General features: G+C 36.7%; 2 protein-coding genes and 1 non-coding gene across 3 annotated transcripts; 1 reads left to right on the forward strand and 2 right to left on the reverse strand.

Annotated features, from left to right (window-relative positions):
* Positions 1-388: 388 nt before the first annotated feature.
* On the reverse strand, positions 389-8,857 carry LOC114516254 (methyl-CpG-binding domain protein 5-like). The gene is made up of 8 exons (XM_028535681.1): positions 8,327-8,857; positions 6,713-7,095; positions 3,167-6,340; positions 2,783-2,955; positions 2,447-2,562; positions 2,139-2,202; positions 1,785-1,809; positions 389-1,588 (listed from the first exon to the last, which is right to left on the reverse strand). The coding sequence occupies exons 1-8, from the start codon at positions 8,449-8,451 to the stop codon at positions 1,560-1,562; spliced, it is 4,089 nt and encodes a 1,362-aa protein (XP_028391482.1). The 5' UTR covers positions 8,452-8,857; the 3' UTR covers positions 389-1,559.
* A 410-nt stretch (positions 8,858-9,267) lies between these two features.
* On the forward strand, positions 9,268-9,340 carry Trnat-ugu. Its single transcript has one exon. It is a non-coding gene; the product is annotated as a tRNA-Thr (tRNA).
* Positions 9,341-10,124: 784 nt separating this feature from the next.
* LOC114518100 (enhancer of polycomb homolog 1-like) lies at positions 10,125-18,646 on the reverse strand. The gene is made up of 15 exons (XM_028538027.1): positions 18,267-18,646; positions 17,080-17,242; positions 16,476-16,558; positions 16,260-16,325; positions 15,966-16,169; positions 15,628-15,695; positions 15,403-15,483; positions 15,136-15,292; positions 14,941-14,990; positions 14,683-14,731; positions 14,498-14,587; positions 14,080-14,207; positions 13,738-13,875; positions 12,839-13,408; positions 10,125-12,402 (listed from the first exon to the last, which is right to left on the reverse strand). The coding sequence occupies exons 1-15, from the start codon at positions 18,414-18,416 to the stop codon at positions 12,297-12,299; spliced, it is 2,103 nt and encodes a 700-aa protein (XP_028393828.1). The 5' UTR covers positions 18,417-18,646; the 3' UTR covers positions 10,125-12,296.
* Positions 18,647-19,263: the final 617 nt, after the last annotated feature.

A 19,263-nucleotide genomic window follows, 5' to 3' on the forward strand; every position in this document is an offset into this window, starting at 1 on the left:
ATTTTTTGACAACGTCCGGCACTGTTTTAGTTCCCTCGAAAACCCTCGAATACTTTTATTCATTCCTTTGAAACTTACCATTTGCTTTTTGATCCCCGACGTGACCACAGAGACATTTTGGGGGGAATATGGGGATGCAAGCCTAAGGCTAAGGAAGAATTAGCATGTCGCCCCGAGCCCCTGGCAGGCTGGCGATAGAGATAGATAAGTAAAATAACACATGTGTTATTTATAATCTCTAGCCCCTGCCCTGGGTAAAGCCTGGTAAAAGGTGAAATAAAATTATGATTCTTTCGCTGGTTAAAAAGTACACTTTAAGTACACGTTAAATACACTGAAAGAATTAAAGAGTTTGTATGTGTTATGTATTATTCAGATTCGAAGTCTTTTATGCTTGGTCTACATTTTATTTAGCCTATATATACAAAACAGGTAACTCGGCTATAATTTACAGCTTATAATTTATTTAGTATTATAGACACTACAAACCCACGAAATATGTCCATGCCAACAGATAAAGGAATAATGATATATTTAATACTAAAGTCTAGTACTGCGACCATACCGGTACCGCAACGGCGGGCGAGAATACGACCTATTTTTTTATCTTCAATATGTCACAACAAAAAGAAAAAAAACGAGAGTTCGCTTTTACAATAGATCTTTCCCCTTTTAGCTTTCAAGCGCGCAAAGCGTGACGGTAGTTGATTATCAAGGTCAATTTGAGTTGTGATTTCGCCATGTTCAGGAGCGATTTAGTTTAAAGACGCAAAAGAATCGGGAAGGTCTTACAAACAAAATCGCCTCGAAGCAGAGCGATATCGCAACTCAAAGTTGCTTGATAAACAACTACCGTCACGCATTGCGCGCTAGGAAGCTAAAAGGGGAAAGGTCTATTGCTATAGAAATTGTTTGAATATCTCAAACATTTACATCGCTCCGCCAGAAATTGGCGAACACAGTTCAAAACATCTGCCTCGCTAGCAGTCAATTGCATGTAATTTTTACGTACTTTATAAAAGGAAAATTGGCATTCAGATTCGAAAAGATGATCGAAAATGGACATATGTTTTCTTTGGCGCAGATTTACAAAAATGCAGTCCAGGATGCACAACGAATGCCTCTTCACTGAAAGCTCCATAGTTAACAGAAATTCATCATATTTTATTACATGATTCTGCTCAAAACTATTTACAGTTAGTGCTATCATCAGAAGAAGAACATAATAATAATACATTTATACTGCATGGACATCTTGTTCCTATTCCTATAAATAATGCATCAGTGAAATCCATTCTTCTCCCCAGGCTACCATTAAAACTCCCCGCCCCAACCAAATAATTGGCTGGCCAGATAATTTGTCTATGAATAATACTTCTCACTTGCTCGTTTCGTTACTATATTTTTACAAAACTTTTCTTGTCAGGGCAATTGACATTGGATTTGATGCGAATTAACTGATGCATGAAAGGGAACGCTAGAAGAGCACCATCCTGCTGCAGTAATAAATATTGACATACTGCAAACATCACTTGCCTTCAATGATGCAAGATAGACTGTTATAACCTTCGTTTCTTCGCTTTAGGACCTGAAGAAAGTGTGATAAAATTAGGATATATGTGTATTTTATATAGCAGCAGGACATACAGTAATTGCTATATCCACTGGGAGGATTTCTTTTTTCCCTATGCATAATTCTGAGAAGGTCAGCTTTGCGAGTTAAATCATTATCGTGTGGAGAAAAAGCGACTAAATGATATTTCATGTAGTAATAGTTTACACACCTTGCCTAGACCTTAGTCTTTCTCGCTAGAAAAAATAAAAAAGTACAGGAACAACTTAACAAAAAGTGTCACTACAACAAATCTAAATTACAGGGAATGCGAATGACTACATACTAAAAATTATATGATACCCTGACACTCATATACACCCATGAAGGGTGAAAGAAAAATATCGAGAATCGAATCTGAACTATGATGATACCGTCATTGTCTTATCAAGGATAATAAAATAAACTGGAATCAAAATATATTTATTTCATTATTCATCATGGCCTTGTAGAATGGAGTTGAAATGACTTCAACTTCAGTAACTTAGACTCTGCCGAGTGGGAGTGACCTAGAATAGAAACATACCTGATCCAGTTCCTCTAGAGCCTCGCTTATCGCTTGCTCCAATCCTACCCTTGTCCTCTTGCCTCTATAAATAAACAAAAGCTAGATGTAGTTAAAGAGCCACATGCACGCAAACCAAACACTAGGCAAGCCATACGTATCATCATGCATGGATAGTTAAAAGACAGTGATTTTATTATCCATGTGGTATCATACTATAGTTTGATATATATAGAATATAGAACTATAGTATACAACTTTTCAAATCAAACCTCTGAGGTAACTCGGAGCATCTCCTGGTATTTGAATGTTAAAGAACTGAGGTTTACCTATATTTTCTTTTTTTGCCTTTATCATCCAACGTTTTCAAACCATCGGTCAACGTCTTTAGTTTCTCGACTTCTACTTGACTAAAATTATGATCTCCAAACCACATAACCCATTTCTACATGAAGTACGGCAAGAAGAGATTTTCGCATTGAAGTAATTCTGAGATATTAACCTCGTACTCATGCAGGCGCTAAAGGTAGAGCTAACTAAAAATAGGCACACTACAAGTTCAGTAGCTAAGCTTAGCGAGCGCCTAGATACGAGGCTGTGTTACAGAGAAACCACATTAGCAACGTATGGAGAGAAGTAGAGCATTAATGTGAGTATATAATCACCTTTCCAATATCAGCAGCAGCTTTGCCATTTCCCACATCACGTTCGTGAACAATCTTACCAGGCCAAGATGGTAAACCTCTCGCTTGGGCCCACACTATATCACCAATCGTAAACTCCACGGGAGCTTCTGAGGCTACCATCTCTTGATTCACTTCTTTAGTGATTTTAGCATCTTTAAAAGTTGGAACCATGTCCCATGTTAATTGCAGTTCGTTCTCAAATACAACACTGGACACATGCATACTGCATACATATATAACAGCAGGTGTTTATAGGGAGATGGACAACTCGAACAATTTAGATCCGAAGGTAACAACTTATCTCGAAATAAGGATCCTATACCTTTATAAGCTACATGTTAAACCATACAACAGAAAACTTACCATTTAACACACTCTCAGTTTTGCAATTCTGAACATCCTGCTTTTTTATCTCCTTCTTATTTATGACCTTGCACTCTTCATCACATTTCCGTTTTTTCGACATACTGCTTGAAGCTTCATCTTCTGTTTCCATCTTTGGTTCGTTTGGCACACTATCTTCAGGTGCACCTGTCTTCACATTTGTATCCGTAACTAAGTCCGCTCCAATATCATTGTTTCCAAGTGTCTCTGTTTTAACATCACAATCGCTTTCTTTGTCCACTTCAGAGACTTCGACGTGTCTCTCCTCATTCGTACTTGATTCCAGGGTAAGATTTGAACATTCATGGCTAGTATCATTATCTAAGTCTAATGTAGTATTATTACATTCGCTGTTAACATTCTCTGAGTCAGATTTTACAGTTGAACTTTCAGTATGAGCGTCGGGAGACTTCACAACTTCACACTCCGATGTTGATTTACCTTCAGCGGTGACAATACTTTGACTCTCCGATGTACTAGAGTCAATTAACTGTTCGCTTTCTATCGTGATAGAGTCTTTACTAACTGTAACGCTGGTCACACTAACTTCTTCCGTCTCTGAATTCAAACTATCGTTTGTGATTTCATCTGTTGAAATGACTTCCGACAATTCATTCGGTGGTGTCACAATATCTTTTTTCATGTCACCACACACTTCCTGACCGGAATTCTGAGTGATAGTATCAATTAAATCGGGATTAACCGGGTTGTCTTTATTTTCACAAGACATACCATCATCCACTTCGCTAGTAATGCAATCACTTTTTTCTTCTGTGTTGCTATCTTCAATTGCTTCGTTACTAGTGCATTCTTTCGTTGCCGCAGAATCGTCATGTATTGAAGCAGCCATATCACTATCAACTATCTCGCATTTTTCTGCTGAATCGTTATTCGTTAACTTAACTGCCTCGTTACTAACACAATCCATTTTCTCCACTGAATCGTCAGGTGTCGAAACAACTATCTCGCTTGCAGAGGAACCTTCTTTCTCTTCTGATGTGTCATTTTTGAGATCATCTTTCTCATTATTCTGCAGTGAATTGTCATTTGCTGCAGCATTTGTCTCGCTGCTTGCGCATTCTATTTCCTCTGCAGACTTGTCCTTTGTACAAATATCTTTTTCACTATTGGTAAAAACACAATTTTCCGTTAAACTTTCATTGCTACCAGTCTCTGTATCTGTGCGAGCAGTTTTCTCAGCTGAGGTCTCATGTGTTGAACTAGACTCGACACTATTAAAATCATCTTTTTCCATTGAACTAGAATTCATCGGAGTGCTTATCTCAGTGGTAGTAGTGGTGGACGTATGTTCCTGTTTCATATTGTTGTCCTTTGTTGAAGCAACTGTCGCACTGCAAGAAGTAACCGTGCTCGAAGTACAGGATTTGCTTATCATGGACATGCTAGTAGAGTCTGATACTTTTCTCCTTTCTCCTTCATCAACTGTAGACACAATCGTATTTGTAATAACAACACTGGACGTACTTCCAACAGCAACAACACCGGATGTTGTTACAGCATTGGTCGTGACAGGAACTGGTATAGGTGTATTCTTCGCAACAATTTTTGGTTTACTTTCCTGAGAACTAGATCCGGAAGATTTAGAAGTCGACGCGGTCATTTTAGTTTGGCCATAAGATGGAGTCGTGTTTTTGCCATTAAATGTTTTTGTGTTTTGACTTGGCAAACCAGGACGTGTACTTGCATACTGACTGATTTGCATAAGCTGATACGCTAACGTGTTTGAACTCGCCCCTTGAGTTAATAATTGTTGCCAATATGGATTATTATAGTTACTTACTAGGTTAACCAACTGTTGTGAAAAACTCGATGTAGTAACTGAAGCGGGCGCTATCGAAACAAAGGCACTATACGCAGCAGCAATAGCGGATGTACTCACAGGAGCTGCGTAAGTGGTTGGCGAAGACTCTTTCGTTGTAGTCGTTGCCGTGGTTGCTGGTACAATGGGTTTTGGTGTACCTGGTTGTGTGATACCAAGGAAATATGGTATTACAGTGTTGGGTGTCACACCGAGGACTGTGGGGTTTGCAACATTATTTCCATACGGTAATCCCTGTAATGTGTACAGATTACTATAGGGATTTTGTTCTTGACTTTTACATGCGCCTGCACTAGGCCGGGGGGTTGCACCGGCCAGCTGTACGCCTGGTACAACACCTGGTTGTAATATTATGCCACAATATTGAAGTGGTTGGTTTAACGGATCCACCGGGTTGGTTGGAGGTCTGATGTTGTTGGGCTTATCCGAGTTTGAGGATATAGCAATTGGATGCACTTTCGTTGGCAATGCTGGTTCAGATCTACCTGGGACTGTTGTATTAACAGGTAGTTGTTTCTGTACAACTTGTGGTAAATCATGTTTCAGTTGTGCTTTGGATGTGACGTGAGATGCACTGCTAGAAGTCATCGTTGCTGGATTTTGTGCCTGATTTGGATAGGGAAACACCAGCTTTGGCGCATTTTCCTGAACTTTCATTGTAAAACCTCCTTTAGGTTTCTCCAGGGAAGTTTTATCTGGACTGGCTTGAGGCAGTCTGGAGAGCGGAATACCAGGAGCTTGTGGCCAATTAACGTTTGAATTTTGGTTGGCTATGGTATGCAAACCACTACTTGATAAATACACAACATTATTTGATTGGCTTGGAACACCTGGAAAAGCTGCAATTTTTTGACCAAATTGTGCTTGCTCTGCAGTCGACTTGGTGGAAAATGGATGCAAGGGGTGGACATAGCTAACTTCACCTGCACGTGTGGATGTTGTTCTCCCTGAAATAGTGGAGGGAGCCGAGGACAGGGCAGCTAAAAAACTTGAAGCATTTAATTGTGTTGACGGAAATGCCAACAGAGAACCAACATTTTGAGAATGAACTTGATGATCTGAACCACCAAAAACAGCCCCAGTTGAGACAGTGGGTTGTTGTTGTTGTGCCATTGGAACAGCATCGACACTTGGGGATTTCGGAATCATGAAAGAACTGTGAAGTACCGGTGACATATTTGAATGAACTGTTTGGTAATTTGGGACCATTGCAGCAGTGGTCACAGGCATAGGTATAACTGATGTAACTGTTAAGTTTGATTTTTTCTGATGCAATACAGGCTTTCTTGGTTTCTTTGGTTTCAGTTCCTCTTCTGAAAAAACAAATGCCTAACACTGCAGCAAACTGCACATTGAAAAGATGCTAGCTAAAGTTTCATTCAGATCCTACTTCAGATCTAATTGTTTGCTAATCAGATCTTTTTCTAAAATTGATCAACTACTAAACTGTTGTAAAATGCAGTATATAGGTTTGAAATTTATTTAATTACTTTCATTTCTCAAAAAAAGAAAAACACCTTAGGGTGTATAGAATATAAGCTAGAATGCACTGAACTCCTCACAGAAATGAATCACAATAGTTTCTTAGTGGTCCTTTTGAAAATTTCCTCAACTGCACACAGTGTGGCAAGGAAACAATGACAGTTAATCTAAAAAAAGACTGTAACTAAAAATGATCTCAATACCTTGTAGAGTTTGGTTTGGTTTTGCATCTGCCAAACTGACAAGTGTATCAAATGATGGTGATTTTGATGCTTCATTTTTCTTCTTCGGCACAGATACTTCAGACTTTCTCTTAATCACCACAGGCTTGCCAACATTCACTTCTGGCTTAATAACTGTTTGTGACTGGGCAAGGGTAGCAAACCTTGCTTTGATGGTTTCTTTACACAACGTTTTATGATCATTTTCCAACTTTAAGAGCCTGAAGTGACGGCTTGGTAAGGATGCATCAAAGTCAAAAACTTTATCAATATAGAGAGGGCAATCCAATCCACATTTACAAGTCCTGTCTGAGATCAAGTATCTTGCAATGTCTTCCTTTGATCTCAAGCATATCTGAGTTGGACTAAAAATATATCAACACAATAATGTAACTTTAAATATATACTATAGTCTAGGAGTAGATGAATACTGGTATCATAACTGTAACACAAAAACAGACCAAAGCTATGTATGGCAGTTTTGGCAAGAATGTGTAGAGATTTCTCAAAATCAGTCACTGGTATATAATATATAATAGATGAAAACCTTTAGAAGTCTATGGTTATGCATATCGACATTAATCTGTAATTCCCTAAATGCAATGTGAAGTTTAGAGATTAGGCATTATATTAAACATATTGTATTAAAAGAACTGTATTACAAATAATTATGAAATTCATTGAATATGGATAAACTTTAAAGGATATATATTTTTACAGATGTGTACAATGTGGGTTGTATTTGGACAAACTGGTTTTCTTTAGCATTAAATGAGACTAAGACACAAGATTTGGTTTGAGTTATGAGAAAAAACATATGTAATTCAACTTGTCAGCCATTTTACAACAATGCAACATTGAAATCAAGCACAATAAATAAACTAATAGATTTTCCTCACTAAATCCTAGTTTTACAATTCATTAACTCTTTCCTGGAAAAGTTATCAAATTGATGACATATTGGTATGAAATCTCTTAAAATGAGAGATGAGGTAGAAGAGTAACCAAATTTGTATTAATTAATTTTCTTTGAGAAATACACATGAAACATTTTGGAAATTGATATTTATGATTTGAATTACATAAAAACCATACCGGATTAGCTATTCTTACATGGATAGAAAACCCCAAAATATAAAATCTCCACGGCAATAACATGTAGGGTTTTAAATATTGTTGTATATATGGGATGCATCCCTGGCCTGGCCTACATCACATCAATCAACAGTTGAAACATTTAAAAACATAAAACAAAAATACATAACACAAAAAAATTTCTGAATAGTGAGCTGGTTTTCAATAATTATTAAAATAGATTACCAGAATCTACCATATTTATATAATATAAAGTCATAATAGAGCCCACTGTCTAAACAGGAAATTACTTCTCTGTAATTCATATAAACTAGCTTTGTAATTGTTTCCAGATGTTGAAGTTAAAATTATTTCAAAAGTATACATGGCAAAAAATCAAACAAGTGTGTAATACATATATTTTTCTAAACAGGAATGGTTCTGATGGCTCATAAGGTTTCAATTATTATAATTATTTTGTCTCACTTTCTAACTTTTAACATTGTAGCAAATTATACAAACCTGAAATATACTATGTTGCCATTTTCCAAACATCGATTCCAACCTCTGGGTACTTCAATATACCGTTCATTATTTACTATGTTTTCACTTTTGACTACTGGCTCTTCGTTGTTTGCTATATTCATCACCAAATAATATACATGTATGAACAAGCCGCCCTGAGATCACTGATCACATAACAACGACAGTGAACAACCAAGGATTAATGCCGCTTTATTCCATAATATTCATCCAGACCAGAAATAATCAAAGTTATCTTTCTGTGGCGAAATATCGTCTCTCATTGCATTCACAAAAGCATTTCTATTCCATTATTATACAATACAAAATACAACCGCCGCCAGACACCAAAGCGGGAGAAAATGCACTGTTAAAAGAGCTTACACAACGACAGTCGCGGCAAGAAATGTATAAAATATATCCCTTTCTCGATTCTTGTCACCAGAAACGAAATAAATATGCGGAATTTTTATTATTTTCCTTTGAAAATTTTACTATTCTATTCACGAGTTGCAATGCAGTGCAGTTTGTGCAAGCTACGTCGTGTCCGTGGGGAGATTGGAACTAGTCTTCTTCAAACTGTCTTCGACACTGTTACCAATATCAAATGCAGACTATTCGGTAATTTGCTTCGAAAAATTTATCGTAAAATGAAGATAAAAACGAAAAATGGTGCAAGGGCTTTTCATAAAATGAATATTTCAACTTTGCGTTTCGAAAATAAACAAGCTATACAATTTTATTGTATATAACATCAATACATGATATGTACCCTGTGTGATGAAACGTTACAAAATAAATTTTAATATGAGTTTCTTCCGTATTATTTGCTGGGCTTTGGAAACCTTTAATCTTTTTAACTAGAATAGTTTTCTTTGTTTAAAAGATTGGATCTTTGCATTTAAAATAAATACACAAATTTAGGAGTACTCGCCAGTTGAGCCTCATTAGCTCAGGGGTTAGAGCACTGGTCTTGTAAACCAGGGGTCGAGAGTTCAAATCTCTCATGGGGCTGACGCATTTTTATTTTCTTTTTAATTCTAAAAATCCATCATTATCTATTTAAAACAACACTACCTACTTCTCTGTAAGACAAAAAATACATCTTAAAAATTTTAAATGGCATCCAGAAATAAAATTTGACTTTGCAGCCTGAAAATAAATGACTTCCCGGGCCGGCGGGCATCTCGTCAATGCTGGCTGACCACAGCCAAAACTCTTCCTGCCTTCGCGGAAATGAAAGATTTTTCAAGCATATTTTATTTTTATAGCTATTTACATTCAAACATGAGATTCAAATAGTTGGACAAAGGCCTTCTGTCGTTCTGAAATTAAAAGCTTAAATGCGACAAAATCGGCTTTGAAAAGGAGTGGTACAGAACAGAGTCGTCGCCACTGAGGCATGTATCAACCGCTCATCCAAAGACAATACAACGCATATCACGTTTTTGGAAAGGTAAAAGGAGGACACAGCTGCCCGACGGTCACATTGAAAAGACACTTTCATGGGAAAAACGCGGCACGTGCCCCAAGGGCCTCCTCCACCAGTTCCATCGTACCTGTACCGATAGACATGGACGGGATATAATAGCATAAACCTAACGATTCGTTGGTATAAGCTCATATTACACATCACCAAAATACCCAGGGACGCCAGAGTTGGAGATACTCTCTTGCCTTTCAAAAGCATAGCCATGGGAAAGACGAGCATGCCAATATCCGATGCAATGGTCCTTGCGTATGGAGAAGGCTCGACAACAAGAGGCAAAATAAGAGAGACATCAATTGTTAAAACATGTTTATAATTCGTGGCTGGTATCACAATTACGACATGAATTTTTTACAAAACACCTAGATAGAACAACGTATGAGCTGCTGTACAAATATTCAAACATTTCCTACATATTTACATATAATTCAATATAGACAATCAAATCTACACAAAATTTAACCGTTCTACTTGATAGTTCTAGTTACTCTATACCTATAAGACTTTCAAGATAATTGCGCATTCTTCAGACTCAGTTCAGTTTTGCATGAAGGCGTTTCCTCACAATTATAGCTAAAATTACATTTTGTTTTTAGACAAATAATGAAATAACACAGAAAGAGCATATTAGAACGAGTACAATTGCTATAATTGTTGCTGCGAAATGTTGTAAATTGTAGAAAGAGTGGTTATAACTCCATATTTTAAGTTCACTTATTTTAAGATTCCCTTGACGCTACGACTATGTAGTTGTTTATTTCGTTCTGGCTTAATCAGAATTTTTTCTATAGGGATAGCTAGAACCCTCTTCACCTGACACAGTGGTTCGTAATCACTTTAAGATTGGGAGAACGTGTTTTCCCTTTCGCGAAACAAGCGAAGATCTCTGCATGGTAGTTAATATTTATAAGCATTGCCATTGTAAGGAAACGCCATCATATTGATACAATGTCTATTGATCTGTCATTGCGAAAAATATTATAGCAGAATTAATGTTGTCACGCTAAAATCGTTTAGAAAAATAAATACTGCAGTCGTCATATACTGGCTTTACGTAAAACGTATTATTCCGAGCGACTCTGTTTTTACTTCGAATAAATATGAAGAGTTTTACAATTACATAGATTATACGATATAACAAGCAAATCTTAAAATACTCTCTGATTGGATTTTACAAGAACACTATCGTGTCTTCAACCGACAAATACATCCAGGCTCGTTTAGGTCAACACTGTCAAACAATGTTGGATGAAAAAATTTAACCAACAATATTGGCTTACTTTAAACAGGTTATTTTGGAGAAATCGCGTTTGTCAAAATGTCTTATATATAGAATTAAAATCCTTATCACATGCATGTCAACAATCTAAAAAGTCGAGTCTGGATCTGTTTGCATGTTATATTCAAGTACTAGTACAGGTCTTATAATCTTTTCACTAGCTCTTTTGTAGCTAAATATTAGTTAATCTAAATTGGATGGTTGTGCGTGATTGCAGCTCTTTCATCCTAACTAAAAGCTGCTCATTAGAGACCGCAATCAAGGTGACATCTGAAATTTACTTTCCGATTTTGTACTTACGTATAGATAAATATTTATTTATAGTAGCCATATCTGGTTTTCTAGTTTGCAGTGGACCCGAAGTAACTTGAGGTCAATGATAATCCCAAGAAAATGTGCTCACCATGATGCATTATTGCTCTCCCAATATATAAAAGCTTCAAAGCAACTGTAGACTGTAGTGAAATGTCAACCACCATCACGCAGAAGTGTCTTGTGATCAACGGATAAATATAGAGATAAATGTACAGCAAGAGACATTCGGCAGTCAGTGCAAATGACGACTACATGTATAGGTCAGAGATGCGGGCTTTCCTTCATCTTGTTATCTTTGACAGTGATGTATAGCTTGTGTTCCATGGAGAGAACTTAGAAACAGAGATTAGGATTGGTAAAAGTTGAAAGAATCCAAATACTTCATCCACTTTAACGTAAAATGAAACGTTCATTTAAAAATACCCCATCTGAAAGACAATGTTCACTTCAGGTAAAATACGACATTGATTTCAATTAAGATCATCAACTCTGCCTTGTTCTCTTGCTTACGGCAAGGCAACACGAAGTGATTACACGATATCACAAGAGAGCCACCTCGAAGTTAGACTGCTGATGTTTCTGGGCCAATATCTAAAGCTCTGGACAGTTCTGCTCTACCATCATACATCGATTCATCATACATAGACATTTGGGTAAATATAGGATGGTTATAACTAGAGGTTTAACGCCAGTCAAATTTGTAGGTATAAACTTTAAGTGTGTGGTATTGAATGAAAATATGGGACCAGATTGCATTGATCTTGTAGACTTGAGAAGTTATGGTTCTACGACTGGGAAGTTACTTCGGACATTTCGCAATATACTTGTATGCGGGTAATGGATGGTATCATGTACATTATATTTATCAGAATTGCAATGTGTTGATGTCACGTGATATCTTGACCTTTTACCCCAGCACCGTTGACCATGGCCGTGGTTACCAGCATCGTTGGTTGTTGTACTATATTTACCAACGTGTCGTCCATAGAATTACTAGGGAAAAAAAGCAACAATTGGTACGGTACATGGTCCCGTCTGGGGATGGGCGGATAGCTATTATTTCGCGCCTGAAGACTCTTTGTTAGGACGTTAATGAAGACACTAAAAAACCCAATCTGGGGCCGGTTGTTCGAAAGGCGTTTAGCTTAAACGGTGGATAAGTCAAAAATAGAAAACCAAATTATCTATTTATTGAACAACTGAGCTGAAATATTTCGATGTAAATAGTTTAATTGTCAATGGAAGTACACATTGAATGCGTAAGATGCAGGCTCAGTCACTCACAAGAGAATTCCTTTAAACTTTGGCTTATCCACCGTTAAAGCTAAACGCTTTTCGAACAACCCGGTAAAACTTGCTATTCGGCCACCTCACAACCACTGTAGCTGACACACATTATACCCATGCAACGTATTTTCTTAAAATTTACCTTCTACTAAGAGGGGTATTTGGTTGACTAAGACGATGAATAGATGAATGCCGTGATGTAACAGGATGACGAGATGCGGTAATAGAGCCATATTTATTGTTTCCTTTAAGTAGATTATTTGAGAAGTTACTGTTTGTAGACGGCAATGGAAAGTTAAGTGCGTAAACTGCCTTCATAGGAGCCGTAGAAAATGTATTCCTGTTCGTCGAGACATTAGTTGTTCCATTCCAAAGTTGAGTAGAATTATTATTATTAACCGTAGGTCCATTTGTAATTCCATCGCTTTTATCACGTTCAACAGGTGTTAAAGGGTTCGTGAGTTTAGAGTTCTGAGAAGATGTCACACCATTTGATAGACCAGAATTTAGCGTAAATTTTGAAGTCGGTTGTGTAGAGAATGTCCGTCTAACTTTGGCCCTTGGTCTATAGTCTTGTGCATCATGCATAATATCGTGTTGTGATTCTCCTTTTTCTATTTCATGTATCCCCTCATCCGTTGCGCTTGTGATTCCTAACGCACTGTCCAAAGACGTAGGCACAAGTCGGAGATTGCGTGGTCGATAATGTCTCCTATATAAGTAATAAAGCCGCGTTATGCCATAGTAGTATATTCAATATTATAAATGGAGATTTGCTAATAGCTTTGTTGATAAATTGTTCATCGTTACATAACGTAACGGCCGTAGGAGAGCCTGCGTTACCATACGCCAATTCCATATGTCATTACTATACGCAATTTAGGTTTGGTACAAACCCTGTAGAAATATTACTACAAGACATAATTTAACCACTGTATGATGACATGGCAAATTTTATAGGTATAAGATTATCATGATTATACTAGTTATAGCAATATGACCATGCATGATATGAATATAAGTGAACGATGTTTAACTAACCAACTTGTTGGTTTCAGTTCATCTTTATAATGATCTGACTCATGAAAACTGTTCCTTAAAGACATCGATGAATCAAGAAATGAACCAAGTTCTTCCAGTCGACTATCTAATGAAGAACTTGCTCGGTCAATTAGCACTCTATAATAAAAGTTTAAAGATCGTGATAAAAAATAAGATTATGTATCACAGGTTTCAATTCGAGTCGTCAACGGTGGCGGCGACAGTCCGAATTATTCTAATAATACAAAGACTGTTAAAAATTTAGATGCGACGTTAGGTCGAAAACATGAAAAGAGGATGTTAGGAAAAAATGAACAGAAGATAAAATTCCATGATTCTGACCTGCCACCTCTCCCCACTCTCCTTCTTGCGTAGCCGAGTAATCTGGATGGTCTTGACAACGACGTTAAGGAATATCTGTATCGAGGATGACCAGGATACTCCCAAGGCCAGTTATTTTCAAGTTTGGGCTAAACGGAAAAAACATCACGTTTACGTGAGAACATAGCTACTTGAACCCAAACCTGGGTTCTCAGGAAGAATACTATAGTTACACCGTCTAAAATGGTTTGCCAGTATTTTTTGGCCTCCTTTTTGTTACAGTATTCACAAGATTGAGTACCATAAAAAGCCTCTGTACTAGCAGCACATGTGGTTGCAGTAGCAATAGCAGGTCCAGTGTCACGGCACTTTCAAATTCTAAGAAGCGTGTTGGTGTACTTGACTTCATATAAAACACATTCAGTCTGCGTAAACATACCGCTAAATATCGACAACCACGTCTTCTTTTAAACGCATAAATACCGTCCAATTCATCAACATCGTCCTCGGGTTCCGAAGGAAGGTCGGGCTGTAAGAACGCGATTAACAACCGTACATATAATTTACACATTAATATGCATTTAAAAAAATACTTGTTTGAAATAGGACTTAGACTCGGCTAACCTGGTTGTAAGGACTGCCAATATTTTGGGGTCCAAGTCTTTGTTTTCGCCTATAAGTGAATGCATGTTAATTACGGAGTAAAATTGAGTCATAGAAATTTAAGAGATACAGTATGTATATGAGGGATTTTTTTGAAAGCACGCACGCACGATGAATAAAGTAGGTAAAGAATATCATCTGGGGTACTATATTCTAACGATCGTCCATATAAATATTTTATAAACCTGTTTTCCTCCGAAAAATACGTGCATTACTTACTTCAACTCAGCCAAAATATCGCCTCTTCTGAATACTTTAGCATCTTCCGTCTTATTAAAAATAGAAATACAATTAAGGTGATATACAAAATAATTCTCAGTAAAACCCCTGCACAGCAAAAAATTCGGGGTGAAAACGTGGGTTACCAATATACAAGCATCTAATCAGAAAAGTGCATAAATCGACGGGTATTACCCGTTCATCCTTGTCGTGTGTTTCCGATCCTGGTGTAACTCGACTGCCAGTGGCAGTTGTAGCTGCCCCAAACATTGGAACGTTATTGCTTTCTTGAATCTTCAACAATTCTAGACATTGAGTCATCAACTGTCCCGTAAAGTCTCCTGATTTATACCTACGTGGGAAGAATTTGATCAGTTCAACACTTGCTGCGGCAAAATACTTGCAGTTTGTCAAGTAAAGGAATGAAAATGGCAAGTAAGAAATCATGGCTGGCTTACATACCGGAAATCAAAAACATCCACTGTAATTTTCAAGACATCCTTCTTATTTTGTTCCCGTCGTTTCACCATGTCAAGGATAGTGCTAAAGGTAAGGCAAACGTAAAAAAACATCACAAACCATTCAAATTCCACAACATTGCAGTACACCTTCAAAAGTATCCTAAGACAGTACAGGATTCTTTAGAGTTGTTATCCTGCTGTGAAAGATGTTTGAGGAAACGCATACCACGCTGTATTTAAATCTCTCCGTAGCTTCAACATTTTCTCATATGACAATTCTTCATTCTTCCGGTTCTAAAACATGATGATAGAATACACTACAATGTCAAGCTCTGCAGAGAATGATTGCTTTCAGTATGTTCTAAAGAAAACACCATAAAGCTATCTAATGAGTTATGATTATAACATACAGGCTAATACAGTTATTTAAATGGGTATTTCACTACAATCAAGTAATGTGCAGTCACTCTTCCCTTTGACTGATATCCCACATTTGTTAGAGGGTGTTAGGGTATAATAACAATGTTATATTGCATTAGGATAAGACCTGAGTGAACTTCATACCTTCCTTGTTTGCATCTTCTCAATCCTTCTCCTGAATGCTATGTATGGATCATTTGGCGATTGTGCATCCTTTTTCTCTGATCTGAGTGTAAGAATTAAACCATTCATACAACTTCTGCCATGTTTTTTCACCCAATAGTTGTAAACAGGTTCTAAATATTCTTCATCCTTTATCAGAGCTTTTGCAGCAGTTAACGACAACACCTACACGGAAGAATCAACTGACATTGTAAAATTCGTCACCTTAGACTATAACCCCTTGCATGGTAAAAATACAGTCTGAAATCACCATACCTCATTTCCAGAACCTTTCTCCAGTTTATCAATTAATTGTTCAAACTTTTCACTTGACACCTTCTCCTAAAACAACAAACCAGAAATTCTGTTATATAGAATAATTCATAGAAATAAATGACTATGTACAGTAATATCACCCTACACGTATGCGCGTCATTATGTTAGCAATGGGACTATTGAGAGACACATCATGGAAATTTATACACAACATGCCTTGTCATTGTTGAAGTTAGCCAACCATTCCGAGTCCTCTTCATCCATGTCATACTCAGGCTGTTCATCTTCAACACCAAGGGCTTCAAGAATTCATATAAGCATTTTTACACAAAATTACTTTGTTTGTAATGGAATATTCTATCATTGCTTAGAGGAAATTTCCTATTACTATGGACAGCCAAGTTTGTAATAATGGGCAAAGCCCAAGACATCCAATATATTTAGACATCCTATATTTATCTTTCTACATTTAGAAACTCTATACAGTATATGGTAACAACATTTAATGGCACAAACATATTTATTCAAAGGTGGGGTACAGTCGGCAATGCATTGTTTACATTTTTAATCCATATATTTCAAAAAAATATCATGAAAATGAGAGGGGGTTTATGTTCAGAGATATGAAACATGTGAAAATTGAGCGATTTTGAAACAAGTACCATAAACTATCCATTGTCAAGAGTATGACCATGCATAGAAGCAACTGTAATCCCCCTTTTAAACAGAATAGCCTGAACAAAAAGTGGCTCCTCTCCTATATCAATAAAGGGGATAATAGAGCACTAATATTGAAATTATGACATTGCAAGTTCCTAACCTTGTATATGGATATACTGCTTTGGCATTTTGAAATCGCCTTCATTGTCATCAATGAGCGAGGTATCAACATCAACTGGCTTTGTTTCAGGAGTAGGAATGACAAGTTGTTGTTTGTCACCATACACCTGCTGTGCTGATATAGCTCGTTGAAGATGGTGCTCCTAAAAAATTCACATAGCTTAGCATAACAATATGTAAAACACTAACTCTGCATTAACCTCGAACCCATGTATTGCTGCAGGGCAACTAAAATCTGAAATCTAAAGTTTTGTAGAATTAACATTCAAACCGGTGACATAAACCAATGTCACAAGGCAAAAAGGCTTAACAAGACAACCAAGATGAAATTATGATCTTGTGTCTATCAACCCAAGGTAACTACACCTCCCAGTACATATGTACCCCTGTCAATCTTGTAGTTAAAGCATTGGTGTGGAGCAAATGCATATTATATGATTGCATATGTTAGTTGCACTCAAGTCACGTTGCAAGTTATTAACATAGGGGAATCTGCAGTTGCAATCAGGCACAATTTGCAGATTATGCCTTGACAACACATTTTCAATCACTTGCCTTTAATCCATTGAAGGATATTTGGTGGGAAGTTAGATAGAATAGTTAACCCAGATCTTTCTCTTGCTATTTACATAGATCATTTAGTTTTCAAGCATAGAAAGACTAGATGAATTTTAGTTTTTGCCTTCATGAAAAATGGTTTAATTTCTTTGCTGATAACTTCAACATCAATTAATTTAACTAATGATATAAAATCAACAAATATTCAAAAGCAATTTCTTGTAATTATACAATATTAGGTATGTAAATTTATTACAAAATATATAGCAAAATGTTATGATATAAACTGTTATGATATAAACAAAGTTTTCCTCTGGTAAAAATCAATTATTTTATTCCAATGCACATTCTTAACAAAAATATCCCAAGATTAATTTAGAATTTTCGGCGCGAGATTTTAATTCATAGATAAACCAATTCCGACGCAAGTGAGTAAGGTCACGTGACTTACAAATTCAAAATAGTGGAAATTTCCTTGGAAAAAATACTTAAAAATTCAGAAATAATATTTAAAATGGCGCATTGCAAAATATATGCATCTGATTATTATAAAACATTTTTACTCATAATTTTATCAATGTCGACCTGAAATATACAAAAATTACTTACGGTTTCCTCTTCTTTCTCCATTCCCGTCGGCATCTGAGGCACTGCGCGATTAATTGTAGACAATTCAGTCAAATCTGGCAGCTCCTCGACCCGATAAACGGGCAACGGTTTGTTAGAATCCAGCTGGCGAGCTCGAAACGACTTACTCATCCTGACCCTGTTTGCTTCCAACTTCCAAGATGAGGTAAAGTTCGAATCGAGTTTCCCGTCACCACTCCTACAGAGCCTCACAAGTAACACAATGATGTTGATAAATAGTAGTTTTTCTAACGCATGTCGTACATTTTGTCGGATATTTTCATCGTTTTTCAATCATTCTGAAAGGATTTTGTTTTTGAATGCGTATTTTGAAAATCCATCATGGCGGCAAAATTCTGTTGCTGTTGTTTCCTTCCCATGATTCATCTGGAAGATGCGGACGCATGCTCAGTTCGTTTCCCAGTACAATCTAAAGAGGAGTGACAAAGAAACGGAAAAATAAATTGTTCTTTTGCAGCTGTGTATGAATTTTTTGTTGCATTTTACTTAATTTGTCGTTCTTTTGTTGATATACTGATATATTAAGCGGTGTATTGTGTGTGGAAAAAATATGGAAGGCATTTGATTGTTTTATAAAGCTGCTGCGCGATTATTGCTTGGAATTTCAATACTGCAGTATATATAGCAATAGTACGGTAGAACCTATATGTTATGTGTTATAAAATATAATCTACACTATAGATATACAATATATAGGTTTTACTGTTTATCGGACTTATGCCAGATTGCCAGTAACCTTATGTTTTTTTATATATTATTATGTTTATCAAATTATAATATCAATATCACTAGAATGGCAGAGGACTACATCAAAGAATAAATATCCAGTGTTTAACTGTTGGCAGAAAGTGCCAGTGTACCCCCATGCTTCATTTCGTTCTATGCAGTGCATATGAGTCTGTGCAGTTTACTCAATTACTGATGGTAGTAAAGTTTACACTCTCCATCACATTGGCTT

Source organism: Dendronephthya gigantea, unplaced genomic scaffold (genome assembly GCF_004324835.1).
Source record: "Dendronephthya gigantea isolate DGI-Jeju-01 unplaced genomic scaffold, DenGig_1.0 000000F, whole genome shotgun sequence".
In the NCBI taxonomy this organism is placed as follows: domain Eukaryota; kingdom Metazoa; phylum Cnidaria; class Anthozoa; order Malacalcyonacea; family Nephtheidae; genus Dendronephthya; species Dendronephthya gigantea.